Source organism: Cygnus atratus, chromosome 25 (genome assembly GCF_013377495.2).
Source record: "Cygnus atratus isolate AKBS03 ecotype Queensland, Australia chromosome 25, CAtr_DNAZoo_HiC_assembly, whole genome shotgun sequence".
Classification (NCBI taxonomy): domain Eukaryota; kingdom Metazoa; phylum Chordata; class Aves; order Anseriformes; family Anatidae; genus Cygnus; species Cygnus atratus.
Genome location: NC_066386.1, coordinates 4,705,621 through 4,720,333, shown reverse-complemented (window position 1 = coordinate 4,720,333; position 14,713 = coordinate 4,705,621). Strand labels below are relative to the sequence as shown.

General features: G+C 52.2%; 1 protein-coding gene and 1 pseudogene across 1 annotated transcript; both read right to left on the bottom strand.

The window, feature by feature from the left end:
* Nucleotides 1–2,266: 2,266 nt before the first annotated feature.
* On the bottom strand, nucleotides 2,267–3,075 carry LOC118258278 (feather keratin Cos1-1/Cos1-3/Cos2-1-like; annotated as a pseudogene).
* Nucleotides 3,076–7,225: 4,150 nt separating this feature from the next.
* On the bottom strand, nucleotides 7,226–8,013 carry LOC118258251 (feather keratin Cos2-3-like). Its single transcript, XM_035566916.1, has 2 exons — nucleotides 7,935–8,013; nucleotides 7,226–7,533 (listed from the first exon to the last, which is right to left on the bottom strand). The coding sequence occupies exons 1-2, from the start codon at nucleotides 8,011–8,013 to the stop codon at nucleotides 7,226–7,228; spliced, it is 387 nt and encodes a 128-aa protein (XP_035422809.1).
* Between the last annotated feature and the right edge of the window lie 6,700 nt (nucleotides 8,014–14,713).

The following is a 14,713-nucleotide window of genomic DNA, read 5'->3' as shown; positions in this document are numbered from 1 at the left end:
AAATCAAAGGCTGCACAGAAGCACACAGAGAGAGAAAAGAAATTACTCTCTACTTCTCATCAACGAGCAATGTTGGGCCACATCCTGGGAAGCAGGCCCTCTATATGCATAGCAGTTGTTTGATAGGACAGACGTCTTCCCAATGAGAGCTCCCCCTCTGCATCCCCTTTCCCACCTTTTATTGCTGAGTGTGACATCATATGGTATGGAATATCCCTTTTGACGGTTTAAGTTAGCGGTCCTGGTAATGTCCCCTCCCCACCTCTTGCCCACCCCCGCTCTGCTGACTCTTGGGGGTGGGGTTTGAAGGAAATCTTGATGTTGTGTCAATTTTGCTCAGCAGTAAACAAAACACTGGTGTGATAACAAAACTGTTCTAGCTAAAAATCAGAAGCACAACACTGTATGGGCTGCTGCTGGGAAAGTTAACTTCATCCCAGCCAGACCCAGTACACCTGGTGAGGCCAGGTTGACAAAATTAGGCCAGGCACAGACACACATGCAGCAGAGCTTGGTCAGGGCTGTACTAGGCCTGTAGCTTGTGCAGAGACCCTGGGCCAGGGGCCAGGACAGAGCTGGGAGCCGTGGAAGCCCTGGGCTTTGGTGGGCTTGGTTCTGATGCTCATTGCCCTTACACTGCCATTTGAGCAAGCACTGCCTCCCAGAGAACCTGGCCTGGGGATAGGTTCTCCTGCTCACCCCATGGAGCAATAACACCATCCTCTGTCCTGGTCCTGTGATGCAAGCAGCATGTGGAGTCCATGTGAAAGCAAAGCCACAGGGCCCCAAGGTGTACAGATGTGGGAAGGCCCTGGCCTGGGTGTGGGGAGCAGAGGTGCTGCATGGAGCACAAGAACCATTTCATCCTCATGGCTTTGGGAATGACGGAGGAGCTTGGAGCCTGGGAGAAGAACCCCCAGCATTTGCCCTGTGGTTGGGTTGCTGCATGCTTTGTGCCATTCAGGACCTGTACACAGATCCTGCTGAGTGCCCAATCAGGTCCCACTCTCACTGCAATGTCTCAGTGGGGCTGGGGATATCTGCACCAACAGAATGCCTTTTCTGGAGCAGAGTGGTGTTGTGGCACCTATGGGGCCCTGGAGTTTCTGGGCCTGATGAAAGCTGTTCCATGCTTGGGGAAGAGAATCCAAGACTAAGCAGCCATGGGTGTTTGGACACCAATCCCTGTCCTGGGCTTGCATTCACGTAAAAAGTAGTTGGGAGTGGGAGCTCCAGTGTGTGGCCTCCTGTAGCTGGTAGCAGCATGAATGTGTGGTTTCCCTCAGGACTATGCATCTTGGCAACAGCTGGGCCATGCCAGATTCTGTGCTCAAGGGTGATAGGACTGCACAGGCAAGCTGTACCTGCTATTCATGCCCAGAAGCGCTGCTCATGATCAGGTGGTGGAGGAGAGGGGAAAGTGGAGTAGAGACAGAGGACCATCCCCAAGACAATTACCCATTCCCAGTTCCTGCCATCTTTTGGGAACATCTTTGTCTGAGTCCCCATCCCCAGCACAGCTCCACCCAAAGCAAGATGAACACTCTTCCCCAAGAGATGGCGCCTCCAAGGTCAACGGAACATGCCTAGGCAGAAACGTCACAAGTCAAGGACTGGTGGCCATTGGCTGTGGAGGAACTATGGATGTCTTCCTCAGCTTCAAGAGACCGTGCCTGAAAGATGAATTGCTACGGTGTGCCCCAACCTCCGATGCATAGAGGAGTGAGGCAGTGCCTGCAGCTAATTCCCACCAAAGCAATGGCTTTCTCCCTTGGCCATCTCCATGTAGATAGAAAGACCAGACCAGGACACATTCAGGGATGCTGCAAACATTTATTGAGTCTCAGGAGGGAAATGAGGTGACTGAGAAGGGAAATGAGGTAAGGAGGCCCTGAGAGCGGAGAGCAGGAGGAACAGACAAAGGTTTTTCAGCTTCTCCTACAGCACAGTTCCCACAGGGCATCCATCTACCCGGCTCACAAATGGAGAGAGGCTTGCAGGTCAATCCAGGCTGGTTTCTGGGGGCCTCACAGAAAGCAGAGGGTAACAAGGAAAAGAGAGAAAAAGAGTGAGTAAGTGCAAAACAGGAAAGGTAGACATTGGCTGTGTTGTCAGAGAACCCAGGCTGTCCCCTTCCTGTCTGTCATTACAGGACAAGCCAAAGATGGTCAGCTTCTCTTAAAACAACAGCAAAAAGTTCAGTTTTTCTGTCCAGCATCATATTCTGAGTTCCTGGGGTCCTGGTCTGGGGCACTGTCTGGCATCTTTAGCAGGGGCGGCAACAGTAGCGGCTGGCAATACAAGGAGAGGTCACAGCACCCAGAGTTGATGGGGACTCCATCACAGCTGAGGATGCTGCCAACGGCAGCAGAGGTGGAGGATCCCACAACGGTGTTCTGCGGGAAGGAGCTGAGGATGGGGCCAGGCAGGGTCACCACCACGGGAGAGGGCTCAATGACGACGGTGGAGTTCTGGCACTGCCTGACGCAGGGCTCGTTGCAGCTGCTGGCCAGCTGGGGTGGGGCCACAGGGCTGGCACGGAAGGCATGGCCGGCACTGGTCGTAGCAGGACATGTCTGGGGGCAGGAGGTTCACCTGGGAGAGAGGGCAGGGAGGAAGGCAGAACATGGGGATGCATGAGGAGCAGCCTGTCACCACACCAAGAGGGAACCAAGGCACAGGCCATGCTGAGAGCTGGAGGCTGTGCAGGGATGTGCGAGGGCTTCTTGGTGTCATCCTGACAGGGCACAAAAAGAGCCACCAGGGACTATCTGGCTACAGCTGAGGTTCTAGCCAAGAAGCCATTGTAGTACATGTCCATCCTCTTTCCATGACAAACCTTCTCCCCACTTCCCTCTCCCACTACCAGCAGCCCCAAGATTTGGCATGGAACAGAGCTGATTGCAGCTAAGAGGTCCATAGAGCTGAGACTCCCTTCTGGAGAATGAGAGGGACAAGAAGGGGCTTCACACTCACCTGGTTCCTAAGGAGGAGAAGGCCAGAGAAGTGAATGAAGGAGCACGGAGCTGGGCTGGCTTTTATAGTGGGCCTTAGCTGCCCGATATCCAGAGGCATCCCTTGAAGCTGTGATTATTTTCTGACAAGCTCCTCTTGAATGCAAAACATCCCAGCTAATGATATGGGCTGTGTGTTTCCTTCCTGTGATGATGTTTTTCATTTCCTGCTTTATGCCCATTCCTCAATTAAGGCAACTTTTGAGTGGCAGGTAGGGAGGCCCAAGTACTTCCGTGCAACACAAGTCAGTGTGGGCAGAAGACTCAGCTCACATGCTGGAAGGGTCCAGTAAAGGCAAGTGATGTCAGCCTGGGTGACTCCTTAGGGGCTCTTTGAAGCTGTTTTTCCCAGAGGTGGCCCAGCTCCCAGGTTGTGACCCTATCCCACCAAACACTGCCCTCAGGGAAAACCTTCCGACATGTTTTGCCTCCTCCTGCTCTCATACGGGAATACCCGTTTGTGGGGAAAGTTTGTGCAGGGCCCTTTATGGATCTCAAAAAAAAACCAAAACAAATCAAACAAACAAACAGACAAAAACCCAAACCAGTAAACAAAAAAACAAGGACACATGGGTAATTTAGTGTCTGTTTTTGTAAGACAGAATAAGAAGAGGATCCTAATATGAAGGAAGCTTATTTCTGTCATGACACCCAGCAGAACAGGTGGGCATGGGGCACTCCAGCAGATTCCCTTATCACAGTTAGTCTCCGAGGATAAGCAGAATGACTTTGACATGTTAGCGCTATGCTAATTATGTAACCTATCAGAGGCTATGGGATTGTACAAACATGTAAATATACTGTGAAGGGATTGTATAAAGAGTGGCGTGGAAAGGCCTTATGGTTGCCAGCTTTTGAGGGAAGCCACTGCATACCCAGACTTGTGCAACTCTGAAATAAACAATCCCTTGACCTAGTGTGTGGATTGGCTCACTGCATACCACATAACGAATCCAATCTTTTTATTGGACAACAATATCTGCCAGCCATACACTTGTGAGTCTCTTTCCTTGATACCTGTGTCTCCTCTACCACCTCCCCCTTTCCTTGCCTGCCTTGCCTGCACCTGCCTGCTAGCACTGTGTTTGGCCCCAAAGCCCTCTCGGGATGTCTGAAGGCTCTGACTCTCAGGGACGCCTGAAGGAACAACCCCGCAGGCCCTGCAGACTGCTACTGTCCCTGCCAAGCCTTCAAGGCTGTGTCAGGTTTCTGCCAACAGATGACCAAATACACCTCAAAGAGCCAGGGACCTTGAGGTATATTGTTTTGCTTCTTTGTCACAATCACTGAGGGCTCATCTGCCATGCCAGAAGCCACTTCTGCAGACGCTTGTCTACTGTGAGGAAAAACAACAAAGTATCACCAACACCATGAAATTGCTCTCCTTCTTTCAGAATCCAAATCAGCTTCTTCAGCTGCTCAGGAAATCTCTTTTCACTCCATGGGTGACCCTTTCTTGTCCAGGGCTTTTCCCCTCCGCTACAGGGTGTCTCCCAAATCCTATGCCTCTTCCTCTCAGCCTCGATCCTCCTCTTGATGTGGATGTTGAGCAGGTTTTGCCTTGTGTGAACAATCAACCATGCCATGCTCAAGGTACGATCAACCTTACCTGTGCCATGGCCAACAGATGTTTGTTCATCCTGTGCTTGAAGGGAGGACACAGTGGAAACCTCAAGGATCTTTTAAGCCTGCCAAAGATCTCTTCCTGTCTCCAAGCGTGTCCCCTCTGTCTTGTGCCTTGGGATGTACAGGAGAATCACACTGCTGTGATGCTCCTGATAGTGCCTGTCAGTCAGGGATTTCCACCCCTGGACAATGTCAGGTGCTCCTGGGAGTCAATGCCGGAGCCAGGCATATCTCCTCACACCTGTCTATAGACGCCTGCCAGCATTGTCTCAGAAATGCATCGCAGAGGGGACAGATTCCCATTCAGCCCATGTCAGGCTGGTTCTCCTGAAGGCAAAGGGTACATCTGTCACTCCTTCACCTGAGGGATTTCTGAGCAAAGGGGTTTCAGAGTGCAACCAGCGAAGTGATTTCCAGTTGCACCAGAGGGATGCTCAGCTTAGTGGGTGCTTCATCCAAGCTCAGCTCCCTTGTGCAAACACAGAAGCAGCTCCACTTGCCAAGGACATGTGCTCAGAACTTCACCCAAGGTTTATATACTGCTAACAGTCTCCTGGGGCTTTCAGAGTAGGCAATAAGGGCAATTAAGAAACCTATGTCCCCAGGACTTACCAAGCAGTTAGGGTATTGCAACACAGGCCAGCCATTCCAGGACAATGGGCCATCCCAACAAACCAGAAATGTTTGTCAGAGCTCTGCCTGGGTCTCTTTCTTGCGGTCTACCTCACACCTCAGTCCTGGCAGGGTCAGACCTTCACCTGGGCTAAACTGGTTACTTTCTCTTGTAGCTGTAGCTGACTGCATTGCTCTGACACCAGGAAAGGCAAAGGGTTTACCCCAGAACACCTTTGGATCCTCCCTCTTGCCTGCATGGTTGATTCCTTCTGGACATGACAAAGCTGTACCAAGCTGGGCCATATGTGGATCCGTAAGGAAACAGCGCTGTAATCAAGCAAGGACATGGTGCCCTGTTGATGGGAGCTGTTACAGAAGTAACCTCTCTGTAATGGGAAAGTGCTGACATCAGGTGGCAGCTAAGCACTGACAGGAGAAACGTCTGCCAGCCTGAGAACTGGGCCTTGAAATCATGGGCATCCTTAAAGTGCATCTAGGCACCAGAGAAACGCAGGACATCCCGAAGATACCCTCAACAAATGCAAAAGAAGAAACACAGGAACAACTTCTTGCCTGAGAAGGAGCAAAAAAAAAATGGTCTGGGAAGGCAGAAATAAGTGTGAGGAGGTCCCTGTGGGTGCAGGTGTCACACTGTCATGGCCACGTCCCCAGGGGGAGAGGGCAATCAACTCATACACAGAGCTTCTCTGGAGCAGATGTGGTCCCGACACTGGAGGGGCCTCAGAGGTCCTGGGCCTGAGGAAAGCTTCTCCATTCTTGCAGGCAAGTGGGCACCCCAGAGCAGCATGGGGGCATGGGCACTGCTTGAGCTGCCACGGCCCAAGGGGTTGTTGGGTCCTCAGGAACTTTAGGTTGCCGTGTGTGGCCCAGTGTGCCTAATACCAATGCTGAGTTATGAAGGGGGTCGGTCCTGCACGTGTGCCAACACCTGGGCCCTGTCAAGTGCTGTGCTGGGAGCGGTTGGGATGCATGGTGCACATGTTTCTGCTGCACATGGTGATGTCTGCTGGCCATAGCCCTGAGGTGGGGCAAAGGACTGGAGAAGAAGGTAGAGCAGAAGCGGTGGGGTGTCCCTGCACTTATTCCACCCATCCCCACAACTGCCATCCATCTTCTATCCCCTCCTGCTTTCCCAGTACAGCATTGCCCTGAGCAAGAGGAAGCCCATTCCCAAGAGCCTGCAGGGTGCCTTGCCTCCATGGCCTCCCACACACTTGTACCTTTTTCCGTGAGGACAGCAGAGGTTGTGCTCCCTGTTTACTGGACCGGTGTGGGTGGCTGTGGGCAGAGACACTGTAAGAGAAGGGTGGATATTTCCTCGCCAGGGCCCAGGGGCCAGAAGACATCCCCCCAAGGGGATGTGAAGTGCCCAAGAGAGGACCCTCTGCAGTGTGTTGCAACCACCCATTCTTCTGGGAGTCGGGAAGGGGCTCCATAAACACCCATCTTATACCGACAGAGGGCAAAGCCATTCTCCCAGAACAGCTCAGGAGGGCATACATGGAGGGATGAAACACCTACAGCCAAGGCTGGGATGCAGAAATCTTTAATGAGTGTACAGAGGAAAAGGAGGTCCCTCTGAGCTGAGGCCCTTCAGTGCAGGGATCTCCAGGGCCAACTGAGAGGCAGCATCCCTTGCCCACGGCAGAGTTCATGCAGGGCATGTGTCTGCTGTTACTGCAGTGAGAAGGCTGGCTCTGAGAAGCCCCACAGCCCAAGGGAGAAGAGCACAAAGAAAAGGGAGAGAAGGAGGTAGGTGGAGGGATGGAAGGAGAGGCATGGGCCATGTTTTCAGAAAGTGCAGGCTGGCCCCTTCCTGCCAGCATGTGCCAGAGGAGCTGAGAAAGGTCAGACATTCTGAAAGGAATGGCCTGAAGATTCCTCCTTTGTGTAGCACCATGTTCGTAATCCCGGAGAGAAGAAGCCCAGGGCCATGGCCACTGGCTTCTTTAGCACGGCAGGCACCTTCTGCCACAGTAGCGGCTGGAAATGCCCGAGAGGTCGCAGCAGCCGGAGGTGATGGGGACTCCGTCACAGCTGAGGATGCTGCCAACGGCAGCAGAGGTGGAGGATCCCACAACGGTGTTCTGCGGGAAGGAGCTGAGGATGGGGCCGGGCAGGGTCACCACCACGGGAGAGGGCTCAATGACGATGGTGGAGTTCTGGCACTGCCTGACGCAGGGCTCGTTGCAGCTGCTGGCCAGTGGAGTCGGGCCACAGGGCCTGCATGGCAGGCACTGGTTGTAGCAGGACATGTCTGGGGGCAGGAGATGCACCTGGGAAAGAGGACAGGGAGGAAGTAGAGCACACGGGCAGGTGATTTACCAGCCTGGTTACCCCATCACAAAAGAGCCAAGGCAACTGCTGAGGGTGGATGTGGAGGCTCTACCAGGAGGCTCATGGTCTTCATCGCTTTGTCCTGACAGGGCCCTTCAAAGAGCAGCCTGGCCCAGGAACACTCTTGCATAGTACATAAACCAAAAGCCGCCTCAGCCCCATGTCCCAGCCTCTGTCTACACAGAGTTTCTGTATCCACCCCTCTCCCATGGCAAGGAACTCCAAGGCCCAGCATAGCACTGAACCACCATCAGATGAGATGTCTATTGATGCAAGATCCCTTCCACTTCGGAAGAGGAGGAGAGAGGGCTTCAGACTCACCTGGTTCCCAAGGAGGAGGAGGTGAGAGAACTGGATGGGAGAGCAGGGAGCTGGGCTGCTCTTTATACTGGTCCTTCATTGCCGTAGGCCATGAACCACCCTTAACAAAGGTAATAATTTTTTATCAAGCTCATCTTGAATGCAAACTATCCCAACTAATAATATGTATGGGCTGTGTGTTGGTTTGCTGCACTTCTACCTTTTCATTTCCAGATTTAGGTCTTGCCCATGCCCCAGTGAAGGATTCTTTGGAGTGCTGGGATGAAAGGCCCAAGGATTTCTAGGGCAGGAACGCGTTAGTGAAGGCAGAAGACTCAAGTGATAGACGTGTCTTGAGCAGTCAGGTGATGTCTGTCTGGGTCACTTTGTTGGGACTGTTTGAAGTGCCATACTCGGGAAGAAGCTCCCACAAGCTTCAGTTGGTTTCTGAAGGACTCCTGTTCATGAGGACGTCACATCGTTCCCTTTCCTTCCCTATTTAATTCTCTCTTGGTCCCTTGTTGCCTCCCCGGGTGTGTGATTTGTTCTACTGGCTTTTGATCCCATCCCCATTTACACTGCCCTCCAGAATTTATATTCTTTCCCTTTTCAACCCTGCCCAGGGTCTTTCCCTTTTCAACCCTGCCTGTGCAGTCTGTGAGCTGAGGATGGGGCCTGTCAGAGCCAATATCACAGAAGAGGTTTGGACGATGACAGTGGAGTGACACTGGCACTGCCTGCTGCAGGGCTCATTGCAGCTGCTGACAGTGGGGTTGGGCTTCAGGGCTTGGCACAGCAGGCACTGGTCGTAGCAGGACATGTGTTGGGACAGGAGGTGCAACTGGGAGAGAGGGCAGGGAGGAAGCAGAGCACAGGGACATGTGAGGAGCAAAATGTCTTCATCCAGACATGATCTGAAAAGTGTGGTCAGGACCAACAAGGCTGCTGCCTCTCTCTTAGGTGAAAATCCTACTCAGCCAGGTCCCACATGGTCTCTGAGTCACACCTCTCCTGACTGTGACCTCTCATGACCACCATCGCCAATACCTAGCACAACATGTATCGGTATTACTGGAAAAGGATATGGGGAAAGGGCTTCAGATACACTGGGTTCCCAAGAATAAGAAGACGAGGGAGTCAAGGATCTCAGCTGGCTTTTCTGGTGACCCTTTACTGCTCCAGGCCCAGAGGTAGCCTCCACAGAAGTGATAATTTTCTAGGGTGCTCGTGATGAATGGAAAACCTCCCAGTTAATGACATGGGCTGTGGGGCTGTTTCCCCCTCTACACTGTCTTTTCATTTCCTGGCTTATGCCACACCCGTTCCCTCTTAGAGGCTCCTTCAGAGTGCTGGGATGGAGAGGCCCCAGGATTTCAGGACTGAGTCAGCGGTGGCAGAGGACTTGGCTCAAGCACCAGATGGGTCCAGTGCAGACAAGTGATGATGGCCTGGGGCACTGTGGTGGCGTTGTTTGTGACTGTGGTAACAGGAAGGGGACCAGCTGTTCCCAGACCTGCAATCCTTGCCTGGTCACCTGAGGGCTTTCCTGCATGTGGACGTGCCATGTCTTCCTCTTTCCCTCTCTCCCAACTTACTCCAACAGTCCCATGGGGTGGGCTTCCAGACAGGTGGGCTCTATTGCGGGGTTTCCAATCTCTTCCCATTAAAGCTGCCCTCTGGAGAAATGGGTTGACATCCTTGGACTCCTCTCTCTGGGTCGTCCCTGCGCATCCCCACACTGTGCTGTCCTCTCCTCTGGAGCCTTGTCCTGCTCAGAGTGCACAGCCCTGCCCTGCCAGAAGGTCCCCAGCATCTCCTCTGTCACCTGCCCTTGGCCTCTGCCTCTACCCCACCAGGAATGTGTGTGCACATGCGTGTGGCAAAGCCCTTGTGAACCCGTCAGAGGCACTGAGTGCACATGTGTACCTGATGTCTGCATGTGTACACATGCATGGCCTCATGTTCCTGTGCATGCAGTGTTTGCACCTGCATTTGTCAGGGTGTATATAGAACTATATGTGCATGCATGCACATGCATGTTTGCATGTGTCCATGGATCTGTGTGTGAAATGTGTATGCAATTCTTGGTATGTGCTAGTGTGCACATAATTCACCTGACCCTAGGCATGTGTCCAGCTGGTCCCAGGGCCTATAGTGTCATCTTGGTGTCATGACACCAGGACTACCAACTCCTGGTGGGGAGCACCTTTCTCTGAGGAGGGAAAGGATTTTTGTCCAGGAGTTAGCAGGGCTGATTGATAGGGGTTTAAACTAGATTTGAATTGGGAAAGAGACAAAACCAGGCCCACCAGTGATAAGCTAAGGGACTACGTGACAATTTTTGAGGAACTGCATGCTAGTGAGGCCCCACAAGGTCTTCTAGTCTGCCCCACAAGGGGCTAAGTTGAATGAAATACATCTGAATTTTCTTATACATACACGTGCGGCATGAGAAGTAAGCATATCAGGTCCCTGAAATGCTTGTATACTAATGCACGTAACATGGGAAACAAGCAGGAGGAGTTGGAAGCCACAGTGCGATTAGAAAACTACGATCTAATTGCTATCACAGAAACATGGTGGGATGAACCAGGGCAATCAGTGCAACAGCGGGAGATTTAATTGGCTGAAAGCAGGAACTAGCCCTCAGTAGTCGAGGTCAGCCGCTTTGGAGCTGGCCCAGCCGCAGCAACTAATTACGAGTTACAGGGGGATTTTGAACCCTTGCTTCACCAGCAGTGACCCGGGACAGCGGCACGACCAGGCAGCACCGCCAGCTCTCGAGAGAGAGGCTGACAGGGAGTGGAAATTGCCAGGACAATGGTGACTACTCCCACACCCTCTGCCTAGAAAAAGCCTCCAGGAGGACAGGGACACCCTGCTGCCCACCATGAAGAGGGAGGGGCCATCAGCACATGCGCACTGGTGAGCAGCTGGTGTGGCAAGGAGCAGGAGCTCTGCACCAACTATCGGCAGTCTGCGAGATTACAAACCTACCATGGTGTCCACTAGGCAGAGAGCTCAATCCAAAAAGGCTGCGGCGACCCAGATGGAGGGTCTGCCTAGAGACATAGCTGTTCAGGCCTCTGGCTGCAGGGAGTGCCTGAGCCTGCCGCTGCCAAGGGAGGGCAGCGAGGAAACTGCCTGTTCTCAGGGGGAAAGTCTTCTCACCATGGTGGCTGAGCTCAAGGTGGAGGTGGAGAGACTCAGAAGCGTCAGGGAGTGTAAGCAGGAGATTGATTGGTGGAGTAACTCCCTGGTGTGCCAGAGAGAAGGACGCCAGGGGGATGCCACCCGGAGTGTAGTGGAGCCCCTGCCCTGTCACTGTTGGGCAGAGGGAGGGGACCAAAAAGAAGAGGAGGGTTGGAAGCGAGTTCCAGTTTGGCTTCGTGGGCACCCCCCCTTCCCTTCCTCCCTATCTTCCCCAGGTACCCCTCCATAATAGGTTTGATGCCCTGGATCTTGAAGGAGAGGTAGGCAAGGATGTCGTGGAAGGCCTGCCTATGAGGTCACATAGAAAAAGGCAGTTGACACCACACCTCAAGACTGACTCCAAAAAGAAAAAAGGAAGGGTAACTGTAGTAGGAGATTCCTTTCTGAGAGGAACAGAGGGCCCAATATGTGGAGTCGACCCTCATCATAGGGATGTCTGCAGTCTATCTGGAGCCCAGATATCACCAGGACACTCCCCAACCTGGTGTACTCAACAGACTACTACCCGCTTCTGATCTTCCAGATAAGTGGGGAGGAAGCTGCATCCCATAGTCTGAGGGGAATGAAGAAAGACTTAAAGGCCTTGGGATGGTTGGTGAAGGAGTCTGGAGCGCAAGTTATTTTCCCCTCTCTCCTTCCATTCTCAGGTGATGACGTAGGACATAATAGAAGGATCCAGTCCATAAATGCTTGGCTATGTGACTGGTGCTGCAGGCAGGGCTTTGGGTTCTTAGACAATGGCTGGTTTTATAAGACAATAGGCCTGACAGTAAAGAAAGCAAGAAAGGTTGATCTCACAGAGGCAAAAGGGTTCTGAGACAGGAATTAGCAGGGCTCATTTGGAGAGCTTTAAACTAGATTTGAAGGGGGATGGGGCTGTAGCTGGGCTTGCACCGGTGGGGCAGCATTATAGCATTGAGGAAGACCGGGCAGCCTCCCACCTTCCTAGGGTTAAGTTGGCATGCTCAGCTCGCACGCTGAAGTGCCTGTACACCAATGAACGCAGCACGGGGAATAAGCAGGAGGAGTTAGAAATCCGTGTTCGGTCAGGAGATTATGATCTGGTGGGAATTACAGAGACATGGTGGGACAGCTCACATGACTGGAATGTGGTCATGGATGGTTACGTCCTTCTCAGGAAAGGCAGACCATCAAGGCGAGGTGTCGGAGTAGCTCTTTACGTGAGAGAGCAACTACAATGTATGAGTACTGTCCAAGGGTGGATGAGGAGCGAGTTGAGAGTATGTGGGTGAGAATTAAGGGACAGGCTGGCATGGGTGATACTGTTGTGGGTGTCTATTACAGGCCAACAGATCAGGATGAGGAAGTTGACAAGGCCTTCTACAGGCAGCCAAGAGCAGCCTCGCAATTACAGGCCCTGGTTAAAGGGGGGGATTTCACCTACGCTGACATTTGCTGGAAGGCCTACTCAGCCAGCCATCCTCAGTTCCTCCAGTGCATTGATGATAACTTCCTGATGCAAATGGTGGATGTGCCAACTAGGAGAGGAGGGCTGCTGGATCTTGTCCTCACTAACAAGGAGGGGCTGGTTGAAGCGGTGAAGGTTGGGGGCAGCCTTGGTTGCAGCGACCATGAGATGGTAGAGTTCAAGATCTCATCTGTCACGAACAGAGTACCCAGCAGAATTGCAACCCTGGACTTCAGTAGAGCCAACTTTGGCCTTTCCAAGCAATTGTTAGGGGGAATCCCATGGGACTGGGTACTTGAAGTTAAAGGGGCCCAAGATAGTTGGTTAGAATTCAAGGACTGCTACTTCCAAGCTTAAGATGAGAGCATCCCAACAGGTTAGAAGTCAAGAAAGAGAGCCAGGAGACCTACATTGTTAAACCTGGAACTGCTGGGCAAACTCAAGTCGAAGAGGAGAGTTTACAGATCATGGAAAGAGGGGCTGGCCACTTGAGAGGAATATAATACTGTTGTCAGAGAATGTAGGGAGGCAACTAAGGCCTCCTTAGAATTAAACCTTGCAAGAGGAGTCAAGGACAACAGAAAGGGCTTCTTCAAGTATTTTATTCTTCTGGGTACCCCGGAGGCCCCAGAGGAAATCAGAATAAATAAGGAGTTTGCCTCAGTTGATGACTGGGTTAAGGACCGATTAAGCAAGCTGGACATCCATAAATCCATGGGTCCTGATGGGATGCACCTGCGGGTGCTGAGGGAGATGATGGAAATCATTGCTAAGCCACTCTCCATCATCTTTGGTAAGTTGTGGGTAACGGGAGAGGTGCCTGAGGACTGGAGGAAAGCAAATGTCACTCCGATCTTCAAAAGGGTCAAGAAGGAGGACCTGGGTAACTATAGACTGGCCAGCCTCACCTACATCCCTGAAAAGGTGATGGAACAACTTATCCTTGGTGTTGTCTCTAGGCTTATCAAGGACAAAAGGGTCATTAGGGGCACTCAACATGGCTTCACCAAGGGGAATTCATGCTTGACCAACCTGATAGCCTTTATGAAGACATAACCAGGTGGATAGATGATGGTGAAGCAGTGGACATGCTCTATCTCGATTGTAAAGCATCTGACAGTCTCCCACAGCATCCTCACAGCTAAACTAAGGAAGTGTGGTCTGGATGATCGGGTAGGGAGGTGGACTGTGAACAGGCTGAAGGGAAGAAGCCAGAGAGTTGTGGTCAATGGGACAGAGTCTAGCTGGAGGCCTGTATCTAGCGGAGTCTCTCAGGGGTCAGTACTGGGACCAGTATTATTCAGCACATTCATCAACAACTTGGATGAGGGAATAGAGTGCAGTGTCAGCAACTTTGCTGATGACACTAAACTGGGAGGAGTGGCTGACACGCTGGAAGGCTGTGCTGCCATCCAGTGGGACCTAGACAAGCTGGAGAGTTGGGTGTGGAGAAATTTAATGAGATATAACAAAGGCAAGTGTGGAGTTCTGTATCTGGGCAAGAACAACTCCAGACACCAGTATAAGTTGGGAACTGACCTGCTGGAGAGCAGCGTAAGGGAAAGGGACCTAAGGGTCCTGATGGACAGCAGGATGACCATGAGCCAGCACTGTGCCCTTCTGGCCAAGAAGACCAATGGCATCCTGGGGCATATTAGAAGGGGTGTGGTTAGTAGATTGAGAGGTTCTTCTCCCCCTCTACTCTGCCCTGGTGAGACCACATCTGGAATATTGCATCCAGTTCTGGGCCCCTCAGTTCAAGAAGGACAGGGAACTGCTTGAGAGAGTCCAGTGCAGAGCCACGAGGATGATTAAGGGAGTGGAGCATCTCCCTTACAAGGAACGGCTGAGGGAGCTGGGTCTCTCTAGCTTGGAGGAGAGGAGACTGAGTGGTGACATTGTTAATGTTTATAGGGTGTAAAGGGTGAGTGTCAGGAGGATGGATCCAGACTCTTCTCAGTGACTTCTAATGATAGGACAAGGGGCAATGGATGCAAGCTGGAACATAGGTGGGTCTGCTTAAATACGAGAAGAAACTTCTTCACGGTGAGGTTGACAGAACACTGGAACAGGCTGCCCAGGGGGGTTGTGGAGTCTCCTTCTCTGGACACATTCAAAAGCCACCTGGACGCATTCCTTTGTGATGTGATCTAGGTGT